This window comes from Podarcis tiliguerta (genome assembly GCF_965153285.1).
Source record: "Podarcis tiliguerta genome assembly, chromosome: 2".
In the NCBI taxonomy this organism is placed as follows: domain Eukaryota; kingdom Metazoa; phylum Chordata; class Lepidosauria; order Squamata; family Lacertidae; genus Podarcis; species Podarcis tiliguerta.
In genome coordinates this window covers 89,899,617-89,918,684 of record NC_139535.1, presented here as the reverse complement: position 1 = coordinate 89,918,684, position 19,068 = coordinate 89,899,617, and the positions used below count along the sequence as shown (strand labels likewise).

The window sequence follows — 19,068 nt, the reverse complement described above, 5'->3', positions numbered from 1 at the left end:
CTACTCCTGTCCAGCTTCTGGGATAGCATACCCTCCAACATTTTTCTGATGGAAATACAGTGGTACCTCAGGTTACATATGCTTCAGGTTACATGCGCTTCAGGTTACATACTCCGCTAACTCAGAAATAGTGCTTCAGGTTAAGAACTTTGCTTCAGGTTGAGAACAGGAATCGTGCTCCGGTGGCGCGGCGGCAGCAGGAAGCCCCATTAGCTAAAGTGGTGCTTCAGGTTAAGAACAGTTTCAGGTTAAGTACGGACCTCCGGAACGAATTAATTACTTAACCTGAGGTACCACTGTAGGGACATCCTGTTCAACAACAACAACAATTTTATTATTTACCGGTATATACCACCCATCTGACTGGGTTGCCCCAGCCACTCTGGTTGGCTTCCAACATATATAAAAAACACAACAAAACATCAAATATCAATGTTTAATGTCTTCTAAAGGTTGTATAGTTACTTATCTCTTTGGCTCAGGCATCACATAGCTCCATACCTGCCAATATTTCTCCCATGAAAACAGGGAAGTCCTGAGGATAAGCAGGACATTCCAGAATCAAATCTGAAACCGATTCGGCTTCTGTAAATCCAGGACTATCACTGGAAAATAGGGACATTTGGAGGGTCTGGGGTAGATCATCCATCAGGACAGTTTTGGATCCCCAAAGCAGTCAGAAACCACATTGAAACGGATCGAGATGATCATTATCAGGCTGAAGAAATACCTGGAATTGAATCACTCTCACTTCTATGCTTGGGGGTATGTAAAACAAAGGCCTAATCATAGTAGTGGTTTATGACATCACTCACTCCGAGCTCAGGAACAATGAGTCCTCATGAACCACCAGGTGTTGGCTGAAATATCTGTCTTCCATCAACTTCTGAAGTGATCAAAGCCAGGCTTGCAGTAAAAAGGGACAAAAATGGGTGGGACAAAAATGCTCCCAGAGAACACTTGCGGCGTCAAAGTGCCTCAAAAGTTATCATGGAGCTCTATGATTGAGATAATACAGGACAACGGTGAGTTAGAACTTCAGGAAATAATGTGATGTTGATGGTATCCTTTATTATTGTGTGAACTGCTAGCTGCTAGATCCAGGCTTCAGGCCAGATTCTTCCCTTCAAGTGTGGGTCTCTTTCCTCCTTGCCAGCAGAGCACTCCCACTGCACAATCATTTGCTGTCTGTCTTCTTCTCAGTCCATATTGTACAAGGCAAGAGGATGTTCCATCTCATTCTGGCAATTGCCTGTGTGCTTGGAGAGTGGAGGCAAATAGACAGTGACTTCAGGCCTGGAGGAGGAGCAGGCCTTGGAGGCTGTGGGTCCTTTGCATGGTTGAGACAAGGGTGGCACTGTGGTCTAAACCGTGGAGCCTCTTGGTCATTTTAATACCAGGGAACAGTTTAGTGTGGTCCAATACAGTGGTACCTCTAGTTACAAACTTAATTTGTTCCGGAGTTCTGTTCTTAACCTGAAACTGTTCTTAACTGGAGGCGTGCTTTCGCTAATGAGTCCTCCTGCTGCCACTGCGCCGCCGGCACATGATTTCCGTTCTCATTCTGGGGCAAAGTTCTCAACTTGAGGTAACTCTTCCAGGTTAGCGGAGTTTGTAACCCGAAGCGTTTGTAACCTGAGGCATTTGTAGCTCAAGGTACCACTGTAGTTCAGTAAGGCTCATTTTTGCCGACAACTCATACCAAGCAACAGAGCCACCCACAAACTTGTCAGATTTGTAAAGTTCCTGAATGGAATTGACATGAAAGTTTTGTTATTCTGCCCCCCCCCCCCCCCCGGGCTAGCTCCATGGATTTTTCTCTCACCCTCTGTGCAAGTTTATCTCCCACCCTTGCCTTTATAGTAGACAAAAGCATGTTTAAAAAGCACATGGTTCAAGTTTGGCCCTAAGGGGACATAGGATTTCTGCCTTAGGGTGCTGCCAGAAGGGCGTTTATTGTAGGATATCTGCTTCTCTAGTATACATTGTTTTTACAGAGTCCACACAAAGTGCATGTCCTGTAACTTTTAACACCATTCAAAGTTTGTTTTGTTTTGTTCTTGTTTTGTCCTGGTTTTGTTGTGCTGCAGCACAATAACATTGGTGTTAAACAGATAAAAAGTCAACTACCAACAAAGTAACATACTCCTCTGCCTAGTGATGGGCTTTCCTCTGCTTTCCTCCTTTTAGGAACTGGAAAGCCTGTCCGGTCCACGATGCCAAGAAGCTCCGTTCACCAGGTCATAGCTGGAGCCCCATGATCCTTATTTGTAAAAAGCCATTTTGAAATATCCTTTCCAACTCTTGGCATGAAGTGGCTCCAAGGGTGGAGCTATGCTGATGAAGGGGTGGGGCTATGTAAATAAGCCCCCCTTCTCAGTGGCTTTTGTGTTCTGCGTTGAACAAAGTACAGTGGTACCCCGGGTTAAGTACTTAATTCATTCTAGAGGTCCGTTCTTAACCTGAAACTGTTCTTAACCTGAAGCACCACTTTAGCTAATGGGGCCTCCTGCTGCCACCGCGCTGCCGGAGCACAATTTCTGTTCTCATCCTGAAGCAAAGTTCTTAACCTGAGGTACTATTTCTGGGTTAGCAGAGTCTGTAACCTGAAGCGTATGTAACCCGAGGTACCACTGTAGATAGGCTGCAAATCTGCAACAGCCTCAAGGAGGCAAAACCTTACCCTCAGCCTAGACACCAGGGATTTTGACTGCTTTGGAACAGTCACAGCAGCTTTTTACTTCCCTCCATGAAAGCAGATGGCTATCAATTTCTCCTATGGGGGAAAAATAAAACATTGCACTTGGAAACAATCTGGCAGAGGGGGCAAAATCCACCTTCCAATCCTGGCTCTGAATGGCCTGCCTTCCTACGTGCATGTATGGAATGCATAATTCTTTTTACCTAGCTGTGCCTGCAATCATGTCCAAGAATTATTTTCTTGTGATAGGCACACACTTGTTAACCATCTACTGCCTCCCTGCTTGCATCAAGCCTTGCCTGTTTTGAGAAAACGGAGGACTGGTTGGTATTCTGTAACTTTCCCAGCCTGCTTTGTTTTAAGCTTCTTTGGTTCTACCAGCTTGATTTGTATTTATATCCAGGCATGGTAGTCACCGCATTAATGCGTATTAATTATACACAAACGGCAAATGCTCTTTACACATCGTCCCTCTTTTCTGCTGCTGCACCTTGTCCCATCCCAGAACCTTGAAGGAATTCTGGGAGCTGCTGCTGCTCTTCAGAAATCATGTGCCACATAGGAAGACATACTCACTGGCAATATTTACAGTTTTCCTCCACACATACCCTCCCCATCCAAATGATGAATGTCGCTTTCTAAAAAAAATAAACAGAAGTGAGTTCTGCAACATGCAGGGCCATGCAGGCAGTTCCCCTGCACAGAGTGCCAAACCAAGGCACCACAAAAAAATAGTAATAAAAGCCTATATTTATATGGGTACCTACTCAAAGTTGGGGGGGGGGCACCAAAATTTGTCCTTTCCCAGGGCGCCATATTACCAAAGTCCGCCCTTGTATATTGGTTAGAAGAGAGAAAATGCCTACAAGTGGTCTTGTACTTTGGTATAAGCATTATACGATACGATAATCTTCATTGTCATTGTCCCATACGGAACAACGAAATTGAAAAAATCTACACCAGACATTCAAAAACCAACAAGCCTGCTATCCCAGCTATTCCGGCCTGGTTAGCCCCCTAAAAACTCTGATACCCCATAATTAAATACAATATATTCCCATAGAGACTACCTTACACTGCGTTTAAAGCCAAAATAATATTTGAATAGAAACTGTTTCTCAGGCTGCTAGTCCTAGTCTTTATAACCCTGTACATTATTCCAGAAGACAGCAGGTGTAAGAGATCATTTCCGGGGTGAGCACTATCCTGCACGATCTCTGCAACTTTCTTATGGCACCTGGAAGCATAGATTTGATCCAAGGTGGGAAGAGTACACCTGTCAGGGGTTCAGGAGCAGAGTCACAGGAGAGGGAAGAAACGGAGAGCGAGGGGGAGGAGTCGGAAGGAAATGTCAGCGGCGACAGTAGTCCGAGGTCTCTGAGTCTCTCCAGTGACTCGGAGGATTCACAGAAAGGGGCCCCCATGGTCAGGGCAAGGGGAGAGCCCAGGGGGACACCTCGGGAAGGAGGGGACTCAGGGAGTAGCAGCTGGAAATCCGGGCCAGCGTCCCCCCCAGAGTGCAGTAGGGGGGAGGAGTCCAAGGCATCGGGATCAGGGAGCGCGCAGGCAGAGGGAGAACGTGAGGCAGGACTGACCACACCCTCGTCAGGGAGCGAGGAAACGGTCATCCGGAAAGTAAAACGCGCGCGCGCGCCAAGTTCAAATGTACAGGAGGGCGGCAAGGTGGGCAGCCCGGGTAGGGAGCCAGGTCCTAAAGCCCGCCGAAGAGAGGGGGAGGAGTCAGAGGGGTCAAGCTCTGCGTCGGAAGAGTCCAGGAGGAATGAGACCCCGGGGGGTAGTAAGACCCAGAGGAAGAGAGAGAGAAGGAAGAGGTGGAGTAAGATTAGAGTATTAAACTGGTGCACAGGGGGCGGAGATCCAGACAGAGCTTCGCCGGTCTAAAGTCCAGACGTAGGGCTGGGACGCTAAGACTTGTAAATGGAGACTATTCTTCAATAAAGACTTTGTTACTGTACGATCGGCTAGCGTTGGTCCTTGGTGAGCTGGGACCCGGAGCCAGCTCTGACAGTAAGCTCTGTCTCAAATTTTAAAGTTTTGGCACCAAGAACCTCGCCACGTGAGTCGACGCAGCGAGGACAGAGGAGGGGTGCTTACAGAGCTCACAAAACTCAGGCAAGATGACGACGGAAGAGCAGATAAAAGCCCTGCAAGAAGCGGTGACGCACCTCAGCACGGAGGTAATTGCATCCAGGAAGAGAGAGGAGGAAATGGTTACCTCCTGCCGGGATCTCCAGGCCAGGTTGGACGTGCTTTCTAAACAGGGGCAAACGGGATCCAAGGCAGAAGGCATTGGCTTGGGGAGGAGGGGAGGCAGCCTTGTATCGCATTTCGACGGGAGTTTGCAGCAGTACCCCAACTTCAGAGCAGACCTGCTGTTTGCGCTGGATCTCCTTGACAAAGACTTTAGAGATGAGAGAGAGAGAGTGGGGTTTATCCTGTCCCATTTGCATGGGGAAGCCAAAACGTGGCTGCGGAATCTATGGAGGGACAATGATCCAGCGCTCCAAGATGCGAAGGCTTTTATTAAAGCAATGGACTCATGCTTTTTATCAAAGGTAGACGTCGATATTGCCAGGAGGGACATACATGGACTTAAACAAGGCAAAGCCAGCGTGCGGCAGTACCATACTCGATTTTTCGGACTGGTTCATGCCCTGGGGTGGGAAAAAGATTCTGCGCCAGTCAGAGACCTCTTTTGGGAGGGGTTGAATGCAGATGTAAAAGCGGAGATTGGAAGAGGGGAGAGACCAAAGAGCACCCAGCAGGTAGTCCAGAGGGCTCTGGAGATCGGGGTGCATCTGGAAGAACGTCCTTGGAACAGGGAAGAAGGGCGTTGGGGAAGGGCACCAGCCAGAGCACCTCCCTTCTTTCCCAGAGAAGCAGCGCGTGCGCACTCCACACCCTCGCAGGGAGGGGGAGAAGAGCCGATGGAGATAGGAGGTGCCAGGGCTCAGTCAGCTAACAGAGCCCTAACGCCGGGAGCAGCCAAAACGAAGCCTCCTAGAGGGAACAGGAAGTGCTACATCTGCGACAGTGCTCAACACATGGCGAAAGAGTGTCCCCAGAGGCTCCACAAGCACACTGCAGCCTCGGCAACAGTCGCTGAAGCTGCTCAATTGAAAACGCAGCAACAGTTAAACGACGGAGTCTGGCTGGAGGAAGAGGCACTGGGGTCCAGCCAGACAAGTCAATGAAACAATCCCCAGCACTTTTGCAACCCACAGACCCCCTCCCACCCAAACCAGTGGTGCAGCTTACAGCGTCTCTCCAACTGCCCAATGGACGCACTGTGGAGGTGCCGATCACCATTGACTCCGGCAGCAACGCTGACTTTATAGGACTGGAATTCATTCAGCAGCACAATATACCACTGCTACCAGCCACACTGCCCCTGAACGTTGTCACGGTGGATGGCAGAGACTTGTTAGGGGGGCAGGTGGTGCAACAAACGCAACCAATGGTGATGCGGATTGGAAATCACCGAGAAGTCATCAGCTTTAACGTCACCCACCTGTCGGACACGCCTGTAGTCCTGGGCATGAGTTGGCTGCACAGGCACAGCCCAGCATTGGCGTGGTACCAGCGCCAACTGACCTTCGGCTCCTCCTATTGCGCGGAACATTGCATCCTTCCTAGCCCGGAAGAAGGAGGGGACGACCCGCAGCTACAATTAGGCACGCTGCAAGCAGTGCCGCGCAAGTACGCAGCGTTTTTGGAGGTTTTCTGCGAGAAGGAAGCGGACAAGCTGCCTCCCCACAGGCCCTATGACTGCAAGATTGACCTCCTGCCAGGAGCGACGCTGCCAGCCGGGAAACTGTATTCCATGTCTGAGGACGAGCTGCAGGAGCTCAAGGAGTTCATAGACCTCAACTTGAAGCGCGGTTTCATCCGGGAGTCGAAGGCAGCGGGGGGCAGTCCTGTATTCTTTGTGAAGAAAAGGGACACGCCCCAAAAAAGACTTGTGGTAGACTTCAGGCTCTTAAATTCAAAGACCAAGCCCGCGGCCTTTCCCATGCCCAAGATAGATGACCTGCTGGCGACGGCGAGGAAAGGCCGCGTTTTTACAAAGTTGGATCTGCGAGGGGCGTACAACCTGATTCGCATACGGGAAGGAGACGAGTGGAAGACTGCCATGTTCACGCCCCTGGGCACATATGAATACAGAGTTATGCCCTTCGGTTTACAAAATGGCGCCCACTGTTTTCAAGCTTTCATGCATCACGTCCTGGCGGGTCTCCTCTACAAGACATGCGTCTGCTTCTTGGACGACATCCTGATATTCTCAGAATCTGAGGAGACCCACGAGAGAGACGTCAAGGAAGTTCTGCAGAGACTGCAGGAGCATCGACTGTATGCCAAGCTGGAGAAGTGCCAGTTCGACAGGAAGGAGGTGGATTTCCTGGGCTACAAGCTGTCGGACAAGGGGCTTGCCATGGACAGCGCCAAGGTTCGCGCAGTGTTGGACTGGAAGAGCCCGCGCAATCGGAAGGAGGTCCAGCGGTTTGTGGGGTTCGCCAACTTTTACCGCAAGTTCATCAAGGGGTTCGCGATGCAGACGGCGGCCATTACGGACACGCTCAGCTCTAAGAAGAAGAAGTTCATCTGGACGGAGCAAGCGGAGCAGTCCTTTCAGAACCTTAAGCGTCTCTTCTCGTCCGAAGGGCAGCTACTGCATGTGAATCCCAGCAAACCGCTGAGGGTTGAAACAGACGCCTCAGACAGAGCCGTGGGCGCCGTACTGTTGCAAGAGGACCCGCATGGGGACTGGAGACCGTGTGCCTTCTACTCTAGGAAGCTCAGCAAGTCGGAGCAAAACTACACCATCTGGGACAGGGAGTTGCTGGCCATTCATGCAGCATTCAAGGCGTGGCGGCACTTCCTCGTCGGGGCCAAGCACACCGTGCAGGTTCGCACGGATCATAAGAACCTGGAGTACTGGCGCACGGCAAGATTCCTAAACCAGCGGCACATCAGATGGGCGGAATTTTTCGCGGATTTCGACTTCAGGATAGAATACATCCCAGGCGACAACAACAGCATGGCGGATGCACTGTCCAGGAAGCCGCAATACCTTGAAGAGGCGGCACCAGCAGCGGCCAAGCACATTTTCGCTCCGAAAGCGTGGGCGTGCGCTGCAGCAACCGTGGACTTGGAGGCGGTCCGTCGAGCACTGCAGGGGGACCCCTTTGCACAAGCCAAGATGGAGGAGGTGCACAAGGGCACGGTGAAGGATGACGAGTTCCAAGTACGAGACGGATTGCTCATCCGCAGAGGAGCTCTCTATGTACCGGGAGACGACCTCCGGGCGAAGGTACTGCAGCAGTTACACGACGCACCCACCGCCGGGCACTTTGGCAAGGAGAAGACGGCAGACCTTGTTGCCAGGGATTTTTGGTGGCCCAAGATGCGGGGGGAAGTCGCGGAGTACGTCTCGAGGTGCGACACCTGCCAAAGGGCCAAATCAGTGCACAAACCTCCGGCGGGACTGCTCGAACCGCTGCAGACTCCGAGCGAACCGTGGGAGAGGGTGGCCCTGGACTTTGTCACGGATTTACCCAGCTCAAGGGGTAAAACGGCAGTGCTAGTGGTGGTGGACATGTTCACTAAAATGGCCCACTTCATTCCGTGCGCGAAGGTGGCCACGGCAGAACAGACCGCCAAGCTGTTCATAGACCACGTCTTCAGAGTGCATGGACTGCCACGGTCTATTTTGTCCGACAGGGGGCGCCAGTTCATTTCGAGCTTCTGGCAGAAGCTGATGGGTTTCCTGAATGTCAAGATCCACCTAGCGTCGGCGAGACACCCGCAGACCAACGGACAAGCGGAACGCGTCAACGCCGTCATGCAGCAGTACCTGAGATGCTATGCAAATCAACAGCCGACGACATGGGTGGACTACCTGCCGCTCGCTGAGTTCGCTTACAACAACACGAAGCACGTGTCCACAGGGGTGACGCCGTTCTTCGCCAACAACGGGAGGCATCCCAGAACCTTCCCGGGATTAGAGAGACCGGGGGAGGGGGAGCCACAGGCAGCGGAAGTCTTGGCGGCGGAATTGCAGGAAGTTCACGAGCAGCTTCGGAGGCAGTTAGAGCTGGCAAAGCACGCATACAAACTGCAGGCTGACAAGCACAGGAGGGTTGGTGAAGACATACAGGTGGGAGACTGGGTGTGGTTAGCGGCCCACGCAGTGCCGACAAGATCCTTAGCTAAGAAGAAACTCGGACATAAGCAGCTAGGACCTTACCTAGTTGAGGCACAGATCAATCCGGTGGCCTTCCGGTTGACACTTCCGGAAGGATCCAGAATGCACCCAGTATTCCATAGGTCGGTGCTCACGCCCTACAAAGCACCTCACCGATTTCAGGCGCAGGGCACGGCACCAGACCAGTATGAGGAGATCCCCCCAAGGAGGGAGTCGCCAAGAAGGGAACCCATCAACCAGGTCACAGAGATTTTGGACTCGAGATGGGGGGAAGAGGGAGTCGAATATTTTCTCGCAAGGGAAGGTACCCCGGCCAGCGCCAACAGTTGGGTGCCGGACTATGCCCTGGACGAGCCTCTCCTCAAAGAGGAGTTTCATGCCTTGTTCCCACACAGGCCCATGCCAGCCGAGTATTTCGACGACTGGCTTTTCACACCCACGCTTTCTACCAGCACGTTCCAGGGATTCACCTCGGACGAAGAACCAGCATTAGAAACACGTTCACCGGAGGGCTCGCCCTCGGGGTTTGCCTCAGACCGCTCCTTTTGGTGGGACAATCGAGGAGAGGAGAGGTGGCTGAGGGGCCCTTGGCAGGCAACGGACCCAGAGGGGAACGAGGGTGAGAGGGACATGGACGTGATGGGGGAGGACGTTGGGTTCGAGCATGGCGGCACGGAGATGGAAGCAGAGGAGAACGAGGTCGGCGAAGACATGGAGGACGAGCCGGATTTCTCTAACTGGATGCACGCCACGGGGGACGAACTGTATCCACCATTCACCCCCACAACGACGGAGCACCCAGCACCCCCGCCGGAGGAAGGGGAGAGGGGAAGGGGGGGCTTCGAGGGGGGGATGGATGTCAGGGGTTCAGGAGCAGAGTCACAGGAGAGGGAAGAAACGGAGAGCGAGGGGGAGGAGTCGGAAGGAAATGTCAGCGGCGACAGTAGTCCGAGGTCTCTGAGTCTCTCCAGTGACTCGGAGGATTCACAGAAAGGGGCCCCCATGGTCAGGGCAAGGGGAGAGCCCAGGGGGACACCTCGGGAAGGAGGGGACTCAGGGAGTAGCAGCTGGAAATCCGGGCCAGCGTCCCCCCCAGAGTGCAGTAGGGGGGAGGAGTCCAAGGCATCGGGATCAGGGAGCGCGCAGGCAGAGGGAGAACGTGAGGCAGGACTGACCACACCCTCGTCAGGGAGCGAGGAAACGGTCATCCGGAAAGTAAAACGCGCGCGCGCGCCAAGTTCAAATGTACAGGAGGGCGGCAAGGTGGGCAGCCCGGGTAGGGAGCCAGGTCCTAAAGCCCGCCGAAGAGAGGGGGAGGAGTCAGAGGGGTCAAGCTCTGCGTCGGAAGAGTCCAGGAGGAATGAGACCCCGGGGGGTAGTAAGACCCAGAGGAAGAGAGAGAGAAGGAAGAGGTGGAGTAAGATTAGAGTATTAAACTGGTGCACAGGGGGCGGAGATCCAGACAGAGCTTCGCCGGTCTAAAGTCCAGACGTAGGGCTGGGACGCTAAGACTTGTAAATGGAGACTATTCTTCAATAAAGACTTTGTTACTGTACGATCGGCTAGCGTTGGTCCTTGGTGAGCTGGGACCCGGAGCCAGCTCTGACAACACCCAATTATTCTCTTTACAACCCTGGACAGCATTGTTTTCCCCCTGACCATTCTGAGGCATGTGGCCATAGCAAAGGCTAAGGCTGTGTACACACTATAACTTTTAAGCACATTAAAAAGCACCTTCTTTCCCTCAAAGAATTCTGGCCATTGTAGTTTGCCCTTCAAAGAGTTAAACTCAGCAACCCTTAAGAGACCAGAAATCCCAGAATTCTTTGAGGGAAAGAAGGCGCTTCCAATGTGGTTGTGATCTGCTTGTGCGATGGGACTGCAGCCATCCACATCCCCTCGATCTTCTCTGAATGGATGGGGGAACCTCCAGAACAGGTTTAAGTGGGGCAAAGCAGAATGGGGAGGGAAGTCTCAATGTGTGCATGCATACACCACTTAGGGCTACACTGAATTCATCCCATAAGTGTGTTAATTCATCCCATTAAGGGAAATCTATTTCTGACAATAAGATCGCTTTGCTTCTTTCCTGTAGTAGCCTTAGTGTTTTAATATTTTTCGTCCTCAGATTCCTCGTGTAACTTACCCATGTTCTCCTTCAGAATGGAGAACGTTCCAGCCCGTGGTCACCTTTGTCCAGCCCAGAATAGTTGAGCAGCCTGATGCAGCTAGCTTGAAGAAGCAATGCCCATATCGGAAGAAGCTGGAAAAGCAGAAGAAAAAGGCCCTGAAGAAAAGGTAAGATATAGGACACCGAGTTTCTAAGTCTACAGGCCTGACTTGAAGTAATAAATGAATACTCCTTTAAGCTAAATCTCCAAGCTTTGCTGCTTGGAGCGCAAAGGATTCAGGCTATTCTATGCTGGTGCTAACGCTGGTGTTAAACTGACTGTATAGGGTTGCCTGGTCCAAACAAAAACAAAGCAGATCAAACAATACTGCAAATAAAAGCAAGAGTGCAAATGCAGAAACAATGCAAAATACACAATTAAAAACAACACCGTTTTCTGGCCCTTTGTAGTCTTCAGGAAAGATACTTGAGTAAAGATATCCGGTAAATATATTTGCAAGATATTGGCAAAACAAAATAGAAATTCTCTCTTAGACCAACCTGATTGTCTTATAAATGTAAGTTAACAGAATAAAGAAAGGAACAAGCCCACAAAGGAAAATAATCTTAACTTCTTTGGACAGGGTTTCACATACAGCCGTGTTTGTCTGCTTCCTCCAGTATCCAGTAGGTGGTAATAGCATATCACAGTTTGTTCATCTTTGTCTACCGAGTCAATCTGAGACTTTTTAGGTGCTGAAATTGCCCTTTAGCAGAGCAAATTGAACTGCCTGTGTGGGACTCACCTCACTGATTTCATCCGCCTTTTGGATTCAGCTGGCCTCTCAGACATGAATAGCAATGGAACAAAATTTTATTATTTAATGCACCAATGTTTTATTATTTAATGCACCAAAATTTTATTATTTAATGCACCAAATACACCGGGGGGGGGGGGGGGGGAGGAGGATTCACATACAAGTATATTGTATGCGTTTTTCAGAGTTAAATTTCATATGTTCAGTATTGCCCAGGTGTTTGCAAGCCACTTGCATTTTTTTTAACAATCTCTCATGTCTCATCAGCTTGGGAAATGAACAGTTACATACCAGACCCTCCAAGTGTCCCTATTTTCCAGGGATGTCCCTGATTTAGAGAAGCCATCCTCGTTTCTGATTTCATCCTGGAATGTCCCACTTTTTCTTAGGATGTCCCTCTTTTCATTGGTGAAATGGAAAATAGGGACCCTTGGAGGGTCTACAGTTATTGCAGTGCCTACTTGCCTTTAGGGCTAATTGACGTGGTGGTTTGCATGTGCTGGCATGCAGTGGTTGTTATTTACTACATTTTGAAATAATAATAATAATTTTTATTATTTCTACCCTGCTCATCTGGTTGGGTTTCCCCAGCTGCTCTGGGTAGCTTCCAGCACATACAAAAACACGGTGCTTTTTTTCCTTAAAGAAATGTTTAGGGGTACTCTCATTTTCCTCCTCATATTGAAATACTGCCCCTCAATGAGGCCAAACTTAGATTCACAAAATGTTTAGGGGTACATGCGTACCCCTGTGTCCCCCCCAAAAAAGCACTGTAAAAACATAATAAAATGTTGAACACTGAAACATCCCAATACAGAGCTGCCTTCAGGCGTCTTCTAAAAGTTGTGCAGATCTTTATCTCCTTGACATCTGATGGGAGGGTGTTCCACAGGGAGGGTGCCACTGCCAAGAAGGCCCTCTGGCTGGTTAATGATTAATACAGCCTCTTTCCTCTTCCAGGGATATATTTCTGTCTGTCCCATGTGCAGTTTGCATGACATGAACATCAGAGTTACCCCACGTTTTGAGAATCTTCTGCCTTCGTAGTACAATCAAAGTAATGACAAAACTGCATCTCCCCAGCGTAATTGAAGGACTTTCTTGTACAGTGTGGATTTATATTGCACTAGATTCCTTTGCTCGTTTTTATTCCTGCAGTGCTAACACTCTCAGCGAGTGCATTAACCAAATTTTAAACAGCCCATCACGGTGTCTTTTCTCTTGCTCAGGTCTGACTTTTCCCTCTCCAAGTATGTCAAGTTAGCAAGGATTAAAGATAAAGAGAACTTCAATGAGAAGGAAAATTTGAATCCAGAAAGGCTCAAGGTCAGAAGCCAATGGTTATGGTTTGCAACAGGGACATCTGCCAAGAACGGATTTAAGAATTAATTGTAGATTAATTGTTGCATGCTTTTTACTCATAGATCAGGGCAGGGATGAGGAAAGTTTTGTTGTGTGTGCCTCATTGCCAGTTTGAAATATGTAAATTGGCAAACATGGAGGAGGCCCATTCTTCATCCCATTCAGATGGACACATGGTGCAATTTACATTGTTTTATGGGTATGGGGAGCTCTTCTTGTTTTCTTCATACTCTTATCTGTAAAGAAGGCTCTTTTTGTGAAGGCTGAATTCATTTACATGGCTCACTACTGTCAGTGGGACTTGACTACCTATCACTAAGACAGCCCTTTTATTTATTTTCTACCATCGCAACAATCCTATGCATTATGAAGTGTCGCTATTATTTCCATTTTACAGGTGCGGGACTGAGGCAAAGAGGCAATGATTAATGTCACACAATGAATCCATGACAGAGGTGTACTCACTCACTCTCTATCTCCCTAACTGGCACTAGAAGATAATCAGTTAAAACTCACTGGCCTTAGTGGGACTTAACGGTGTGGCTAGCTAGGCAAAGCAAGCTAGCAAAAGCTTTATAGCACCCTTTACAAGAGAGTTGTAATACATCATTGGAATTTTAACACTTTTAATACAGCGCTCTCTCTCTCTCTCTCTCTCTCTCTCTCTCTCTCTGTGTGTGTGTGTGTGTGTAATTTTTATTTTGTGTGCTTGCAGGCTCTCATAAACTATTTAGATTCTCCTGTGGAACTTGAGCAACTCTATGCAGCTCAGGTAAAGTTAAGACTTCTTATCTGTTTATTTTTGAGCTTGGCAAAGCCTTTCGAAAGGCTTGTTGTTGTTCTCCCCTTCCAGATTTCCTTTAATAAATGAGCGATATCTGATTTTAAAAGAAACACAACAAAAAGCAACAAAGCTAAGTTTATCAGAATTTTAAATGCGTGCCAAGATTCCGGCTCAGAAATCATATTGCAGATTAAGTCCTTTTACTGGTTAAACTTTGGAACTCACTGATGATGGCCACCAGTTTGGATGACCTTAAAAGAAAATTAGATAAATTCGTGCAGGATAAGGCAACCAAGGGCTGCTAGCCATCATGGTGGTGGACCAGAGAAAGCAATTGAGTGCGGGTCAGCTGCGTGGCTTTTCAAAGCCTCTCCAGAAAGCAGTCTTGTAGTTTGTAGTGCATTTATATTTTTCAAGGCAGAAACAAATTTCTCTGCAGTTTCCTGCAGGGATTGGGAGAGGCCGTCCTAGTGATTATTCTGATTTCTCTGCCTGTCTTCCTAGGCCCTTGGACAACTTGGGGTTGCTGAGGAATCTGTCACATCTGCACTTTTTAAAACTGTAAGTAGAATCCCCATGGACTCTTGTCATCTTGTGATGGGCATTTGCAGACTTTTCTAACTAGATACTAAATGGGGCATTTGGCTAGTGCTGGTATGAATCTCCCTCATACTCAGTAGCATCTGGGAGGGAGGAGTGTGATGGGAACGTGATATCATTGTGTGACACACACCACATGCCAGTTCAGTAACTGTTACATGCAGGAGCAGTGAATTCTTGAATGTGGTGGCATCTCGCTATGCATTTCCTTTAACAGCTGTTTCTGGGGATACACATGGAGGGATGTGGGTCAGTGGCAGCCCTGCATCTCCTATAACATCTAGTTAGGTAAATCTAATGGGACCCCTGACCGTTAGCTCCAGTCGTGGACGACTCTGGGGTTGCGGCGCTCATCTCACTTTATTGGCCGAGGGAGCCGGCGTACAGCTTCCGGGTCATGTGGCCAGCATGACGAAGCCACTTCTGGCGAACCAGAGCAGTGCATGGAAATGCCATTTACCTTTCCACTGGAGCGGTACTTGCACTTCGTGCTTTCAAACTGCTAGGTTGGCAGGAGCAGTGACCGAGCAACGGGAGCTCACCCCGCCGCGGGGATTCGAACCGCCAACCTTCTGATTGGGAAGCCTTGGCTCTGTGGTTTAACCCACAGTGCCACTCGTGTCCCACCCTGCTAAGTCATCATATCTCACCGTTGGCAATGGCATAGCCCACAAGGGAAATGGGTATGTGTGTGACTCTTCTGAGGTTAGATATAGAGCCCCTTGTAACTGTGGACTGGAGCAAGACTCACCATAGTTATTACTGGGGAAAGCTTTCCTACCATATTAAGAACTTGTTGGGGCTGGAGGGAATTTGTCTTATCATGCAGCATATGACTTTTCACAATTAATTTATAGGCATTTGCTTTTCACGTGCCTCCTCTGTGCTTAGGGTATATATACAATCTCGGATTGAGCTGAGCCCTGGTGAGTGGGCAGGCAGGGTGCTTGGCTTTGGTCTTTCGAACCCTTCCACTTCTACTCTGTGCACCTGTGATATGCTTAGATGTTCATGCATGTATAAGTAAGTGGTTTCCAGCTGGCCTGCCATTAGTACTTATTCTCTCAGTTCCAGGAATGCAACAGCTTGCCTTTGCAGTATGAAGCAGCCCGGTCGCTGGCTTTGCTAGGTGAGTGACATTTCACCTCTGATCATTATCTACACAACACAAGATCCTTCAGCACAGTTTGAAGCCAACCTGTTTGGACAGCCATAGTTAGCGCTGACCATGCCCCGGTTTGGACAGAAAAACAAACCAGAGTTAGATGGACTTGAGCTCTTTTCTTCCTTCTTCCTTCTGGTGTGGCTAATTTTCTATTATTACTCACAGAGGAATGCTCCCTGGTGCATTTATAGCAATCCTCGTGTATTATAGGCCTTGTCACATGCAAGCAGAGGAGGGGTTTTTTCCTCCCTCACAGCTTTCTTTTGCACATTTCACACTTGTGCCAGAATTATAAAAGGTGACTTCCGGTCCCCTCTGTTACAGGGATATAACCATTTGAGATTCCTGTGTGGGCTGATAATTTCAGATGACTTTCTGTTGGATTTGAATGTTTTGATTGCTTAGAACCCCCGGCCAAATTTTTTAGACACACATGGACTTTGATTGAATTGGAGACTTCTATTTCCTGATGGACTTCAGAGTGAGATTAAGGAAGGAATCCTTGGACTGGGAGCAAGTCCAGCTGAAATTAGTAGAATTTGTTTTCAGATAAACACACAGGCTGCAAATTGCCCAGTGATCTTTTTCAGAATGCCTTTGAAGACTGAAATCACATCTGTAAGCAAGATTTGAGCCAAGGCTCAGCCTTACAAACTTCTTTTGGATACCGCAGCTCAGCCTGGAATATCTGAAGTATTAATAACCAATCATAATAATAAGCAGCCTACTTTCACTTTTTGTTTGCTAAAGAGTATCAACATCCGTCCTCTCAAGCTGGCAAGCAGGTGTCGGTTTGGTATTTCTGTTTTTAAAGGCGGAAAGAAATATTTTGTCTAGAATATATTTCCTCAGAATTGTTTTGCCTTGCAGTGTGCTTCCCCTCCATTGTCACTGAACTCTTGTGCTTGAATTAATTTGTTTATCTTTGCTCTAATTGTATTTTTATTGCTTTGCGTTTTTATTTTGAATATGTTTATGTATGCCCGCAGAGAACTACAGTTAAAGGGTGGCAAATACTGCCGGTAATTAAATAAAACTTCCTGGGAGTTTTGCTTTCCCCTTTGATCACTGCCTCTTGATTCTCTGGAGCAGGTTGCCTAGATACCTCTGTAGTGAAAATGCTAATTAGACACCTAAAGGATGCGAGTCTGAATCGGAGAGAAGATACACTGAGTGCGTTGAAGGTATCCCTGCAGGCATGGTCAATGACACCTGAACTTGAGGTAATATGTGGGGCTGTATTACAGATAGACATGTCCTCTGCCCGTTTCTTCTCTTTCTGGGCCTATTTAAACAGCTTTCAGATCACTGTTGCACCTAATGCAGCTGCTCTCTTTCCCTAGTGGTATTGGATAGGTGCCCGGTCCAGTTTAATCCGAAATCTGCGACGGTTGGTGAACCTACAAGATCCCATGGACAGCGTGTCATTCGACGCAGCACTTTGCTTAGGGTACCTGGACAAGTATAATCCAATCGCACAAGAGACCATGTTCATGTGCTTGTCCCAGGACGACTGTCAGAGGAAAATTCAGGTGGGGCTGTTACATAAATGGACAGAGAGATCTGAGTTGTGCTTTGTGGTCTGAATATCTCTGTGAAGTGAGTCCCTGGGAAATATTTGCCCCAGGACAATCACAGGCGAAAGGAGAAACAAAACTTGTTATGCATTCTGCCTTCTCACAGGGCTGGGGGCGAAGTTGCAGTTATTGCTCATTCCCCCTGTTTAAGAGAATATAAAAATGCACATTTATCAGCCACCTTCCCCAGTTTCCTTCCCTTTTCCTTAGCTAGTCATGGCCCTGAGATGGGAGAAATCTGCTATGCATAGGAATAGCCATAATCAAGACTATTTAGCGCAGATCTGTACTGTGGCTGCACCTAATAGTGGATGAAGACCTTTGTGCAAACTGAACTAGTCAAGGCATTGGGAGACACGGGCTCAATCTCCCTTAATCTACAACAGAGATAAAAGCAGCTGTGGCACAGGAGTCAGTGCGAGAGGAGAGAATCAGATTTAGGCTGTAGAGCAGTGTTTCCCAGCCTTGGGTCTCCAGCTGTTTGTGGACTACAACTCCCATCATCCCTAGCAAGCAAGACCAGTGGTCAGGGATGATGGGAATTGTAGACTGAAAAAAAGCTGGAGACCCACGTTTGGGAAACACTGCTGTAGAGCTATGGTGATGGAGTGCTTAGCTTTTTCTAATACCTCATTGACCGTATATCATTTGTTTGTACATTTGCACATTCTGCATGGAAGCTAGAAGCTTCCTTTTTAAAACCTGGTTTGTTTGTTTTTCTAAAGAAAAGGCAAGAAGAAAAAGACACAACTTTAGGATTCAGTTGAAAGGATTTAAACTGTAGAAGATCAGATTCCTAATACGCCGTTGGGAGAAGAGTTGGGCAATTGCATTAAGTTGTTTTGGGATCTCCTTTCCTACAGTTTGTCAGGAGTTCAGGTTCAGGGTCTGTCGTATTATTTTAATGCTACCTTTAATATTATTTAGTTAAACGAGACTTATTGGCATGAAGCCCAAATTGTCTTCCTCTCCACACACCTTACCCCACTTTGAACACATGTTCTCTCTCCATCCATGTATTCCTCTTCTAGGCTTTGGTCATGCTGGTAAAGCAAATGGCCATAGTGGACCCTGTAGTTATCAAAACTGTTATTGACCAGCTTCAGTGTTCTCCTTTGTACAAGGTGAGCAAATTTTGTTCTGTAGAACCCTTTCTGTGGTATTGAGCCAGTACAGTGGTACCTCGGGTTAAGTACTTAATTTGTTCCGGAGGTCCATACTTAACCTGAAACTGTTCTTAATCTGAAGCACCACTTTAGCTAATGGGGCCTCCTGCTGCTGCACGATTTCTGTTCTCATCCTGAAGCAAAGTTCTTAACCCGAGGTAATATTTCTGGGTTAGCGGAGTCTGTAACCTGAAGCATATGTAACCTGAAGCGTATCTAACCCAAGGTACCACTATATCTCAATTTTGGCTGAATTTCCCTTCCACTCTTTTGCTCGTCCATGGATCCAAAAATTTGCTTGCTATTTTCTCTCTACATGCTTTTTCATGCATGAATTTGGCTGAATAGGTCCTTTGCCGGTATATAGATTTGTCTGAGCTTCTCTCTGTTTAGCTATCTTCCAGAATGATTCTATTTATCTATATTTACTCAGAAATAAGTTCCTGTGGGTCAGGGGTCAGCAACCTTTTTTCAGCCGTGGGCCGGTCTACCATCCCTTGGACCATGTTGTGGGCCGGACTATATTTTGGAAAAAAAAAATGAACAAATTCCTATGCCC

General features: G+C 48.2%; 1 protein-coding gene across 6 annotated transcripts in view; it reads left to right on the top strand.

Moving 5' to 3' along the window:
• The first annotated feature begins 501 nt into the window (after positions 1-501).
• The window catches only part of HEATR9 (HEAT repeat containing 9), a 28,025-nt gene continuing 9,458 nt past the window's right edge, over positions 502-19,068 (top strand). Inside the window, exons 1-10 of one of the 6 annotated variants that reach the window (XR_014508673.1) lie at positions 502-1,025; positions 2,191-2,240; positions 11,056-11,225; positions 13,085-13,181; positions 13,933-13,989; positions 14,506-14,562; positions 15,670-15,730; positions 16,859-16,989; positions 17,110-17,298; positions 18,375-18,467. Coding sequence is in view for 4 of the 6 variants with exons in the window: in XM_083430051.1 (XP_083286177.1) it covers positions 929-1,025; positions 2,191-2,240; positions 11,056-11,225; positions 13,085-13,181; positions 13,933-13,989; positions 14,506-14,562; positions 15,670-15,730; positions 16,859-16,989; positions 17,110-17,298; positions 18,375-18,467 (1,002 nt within the window). In the remaining 2 variants the exon portion in view is untranslated. Of the gene's footprint in view, positions 1,026-2,190; positions 2,241-10,825; positions 10,866-11,055; positions 11,226-13,084; positions 13,182-13,932; positions 13,990-14,505; positions 14,563-15,669; positions 15,731-16,858; positions 16,990-17,109; positions 17,299-18,374; positions 18,468-19,068 lie in introns of those variants that run through there. The other 5 variants (XR_014508672.1, XM_083430051.1, XM_083430049.1 and 2 more) reach the window with 5 other exon arrangements.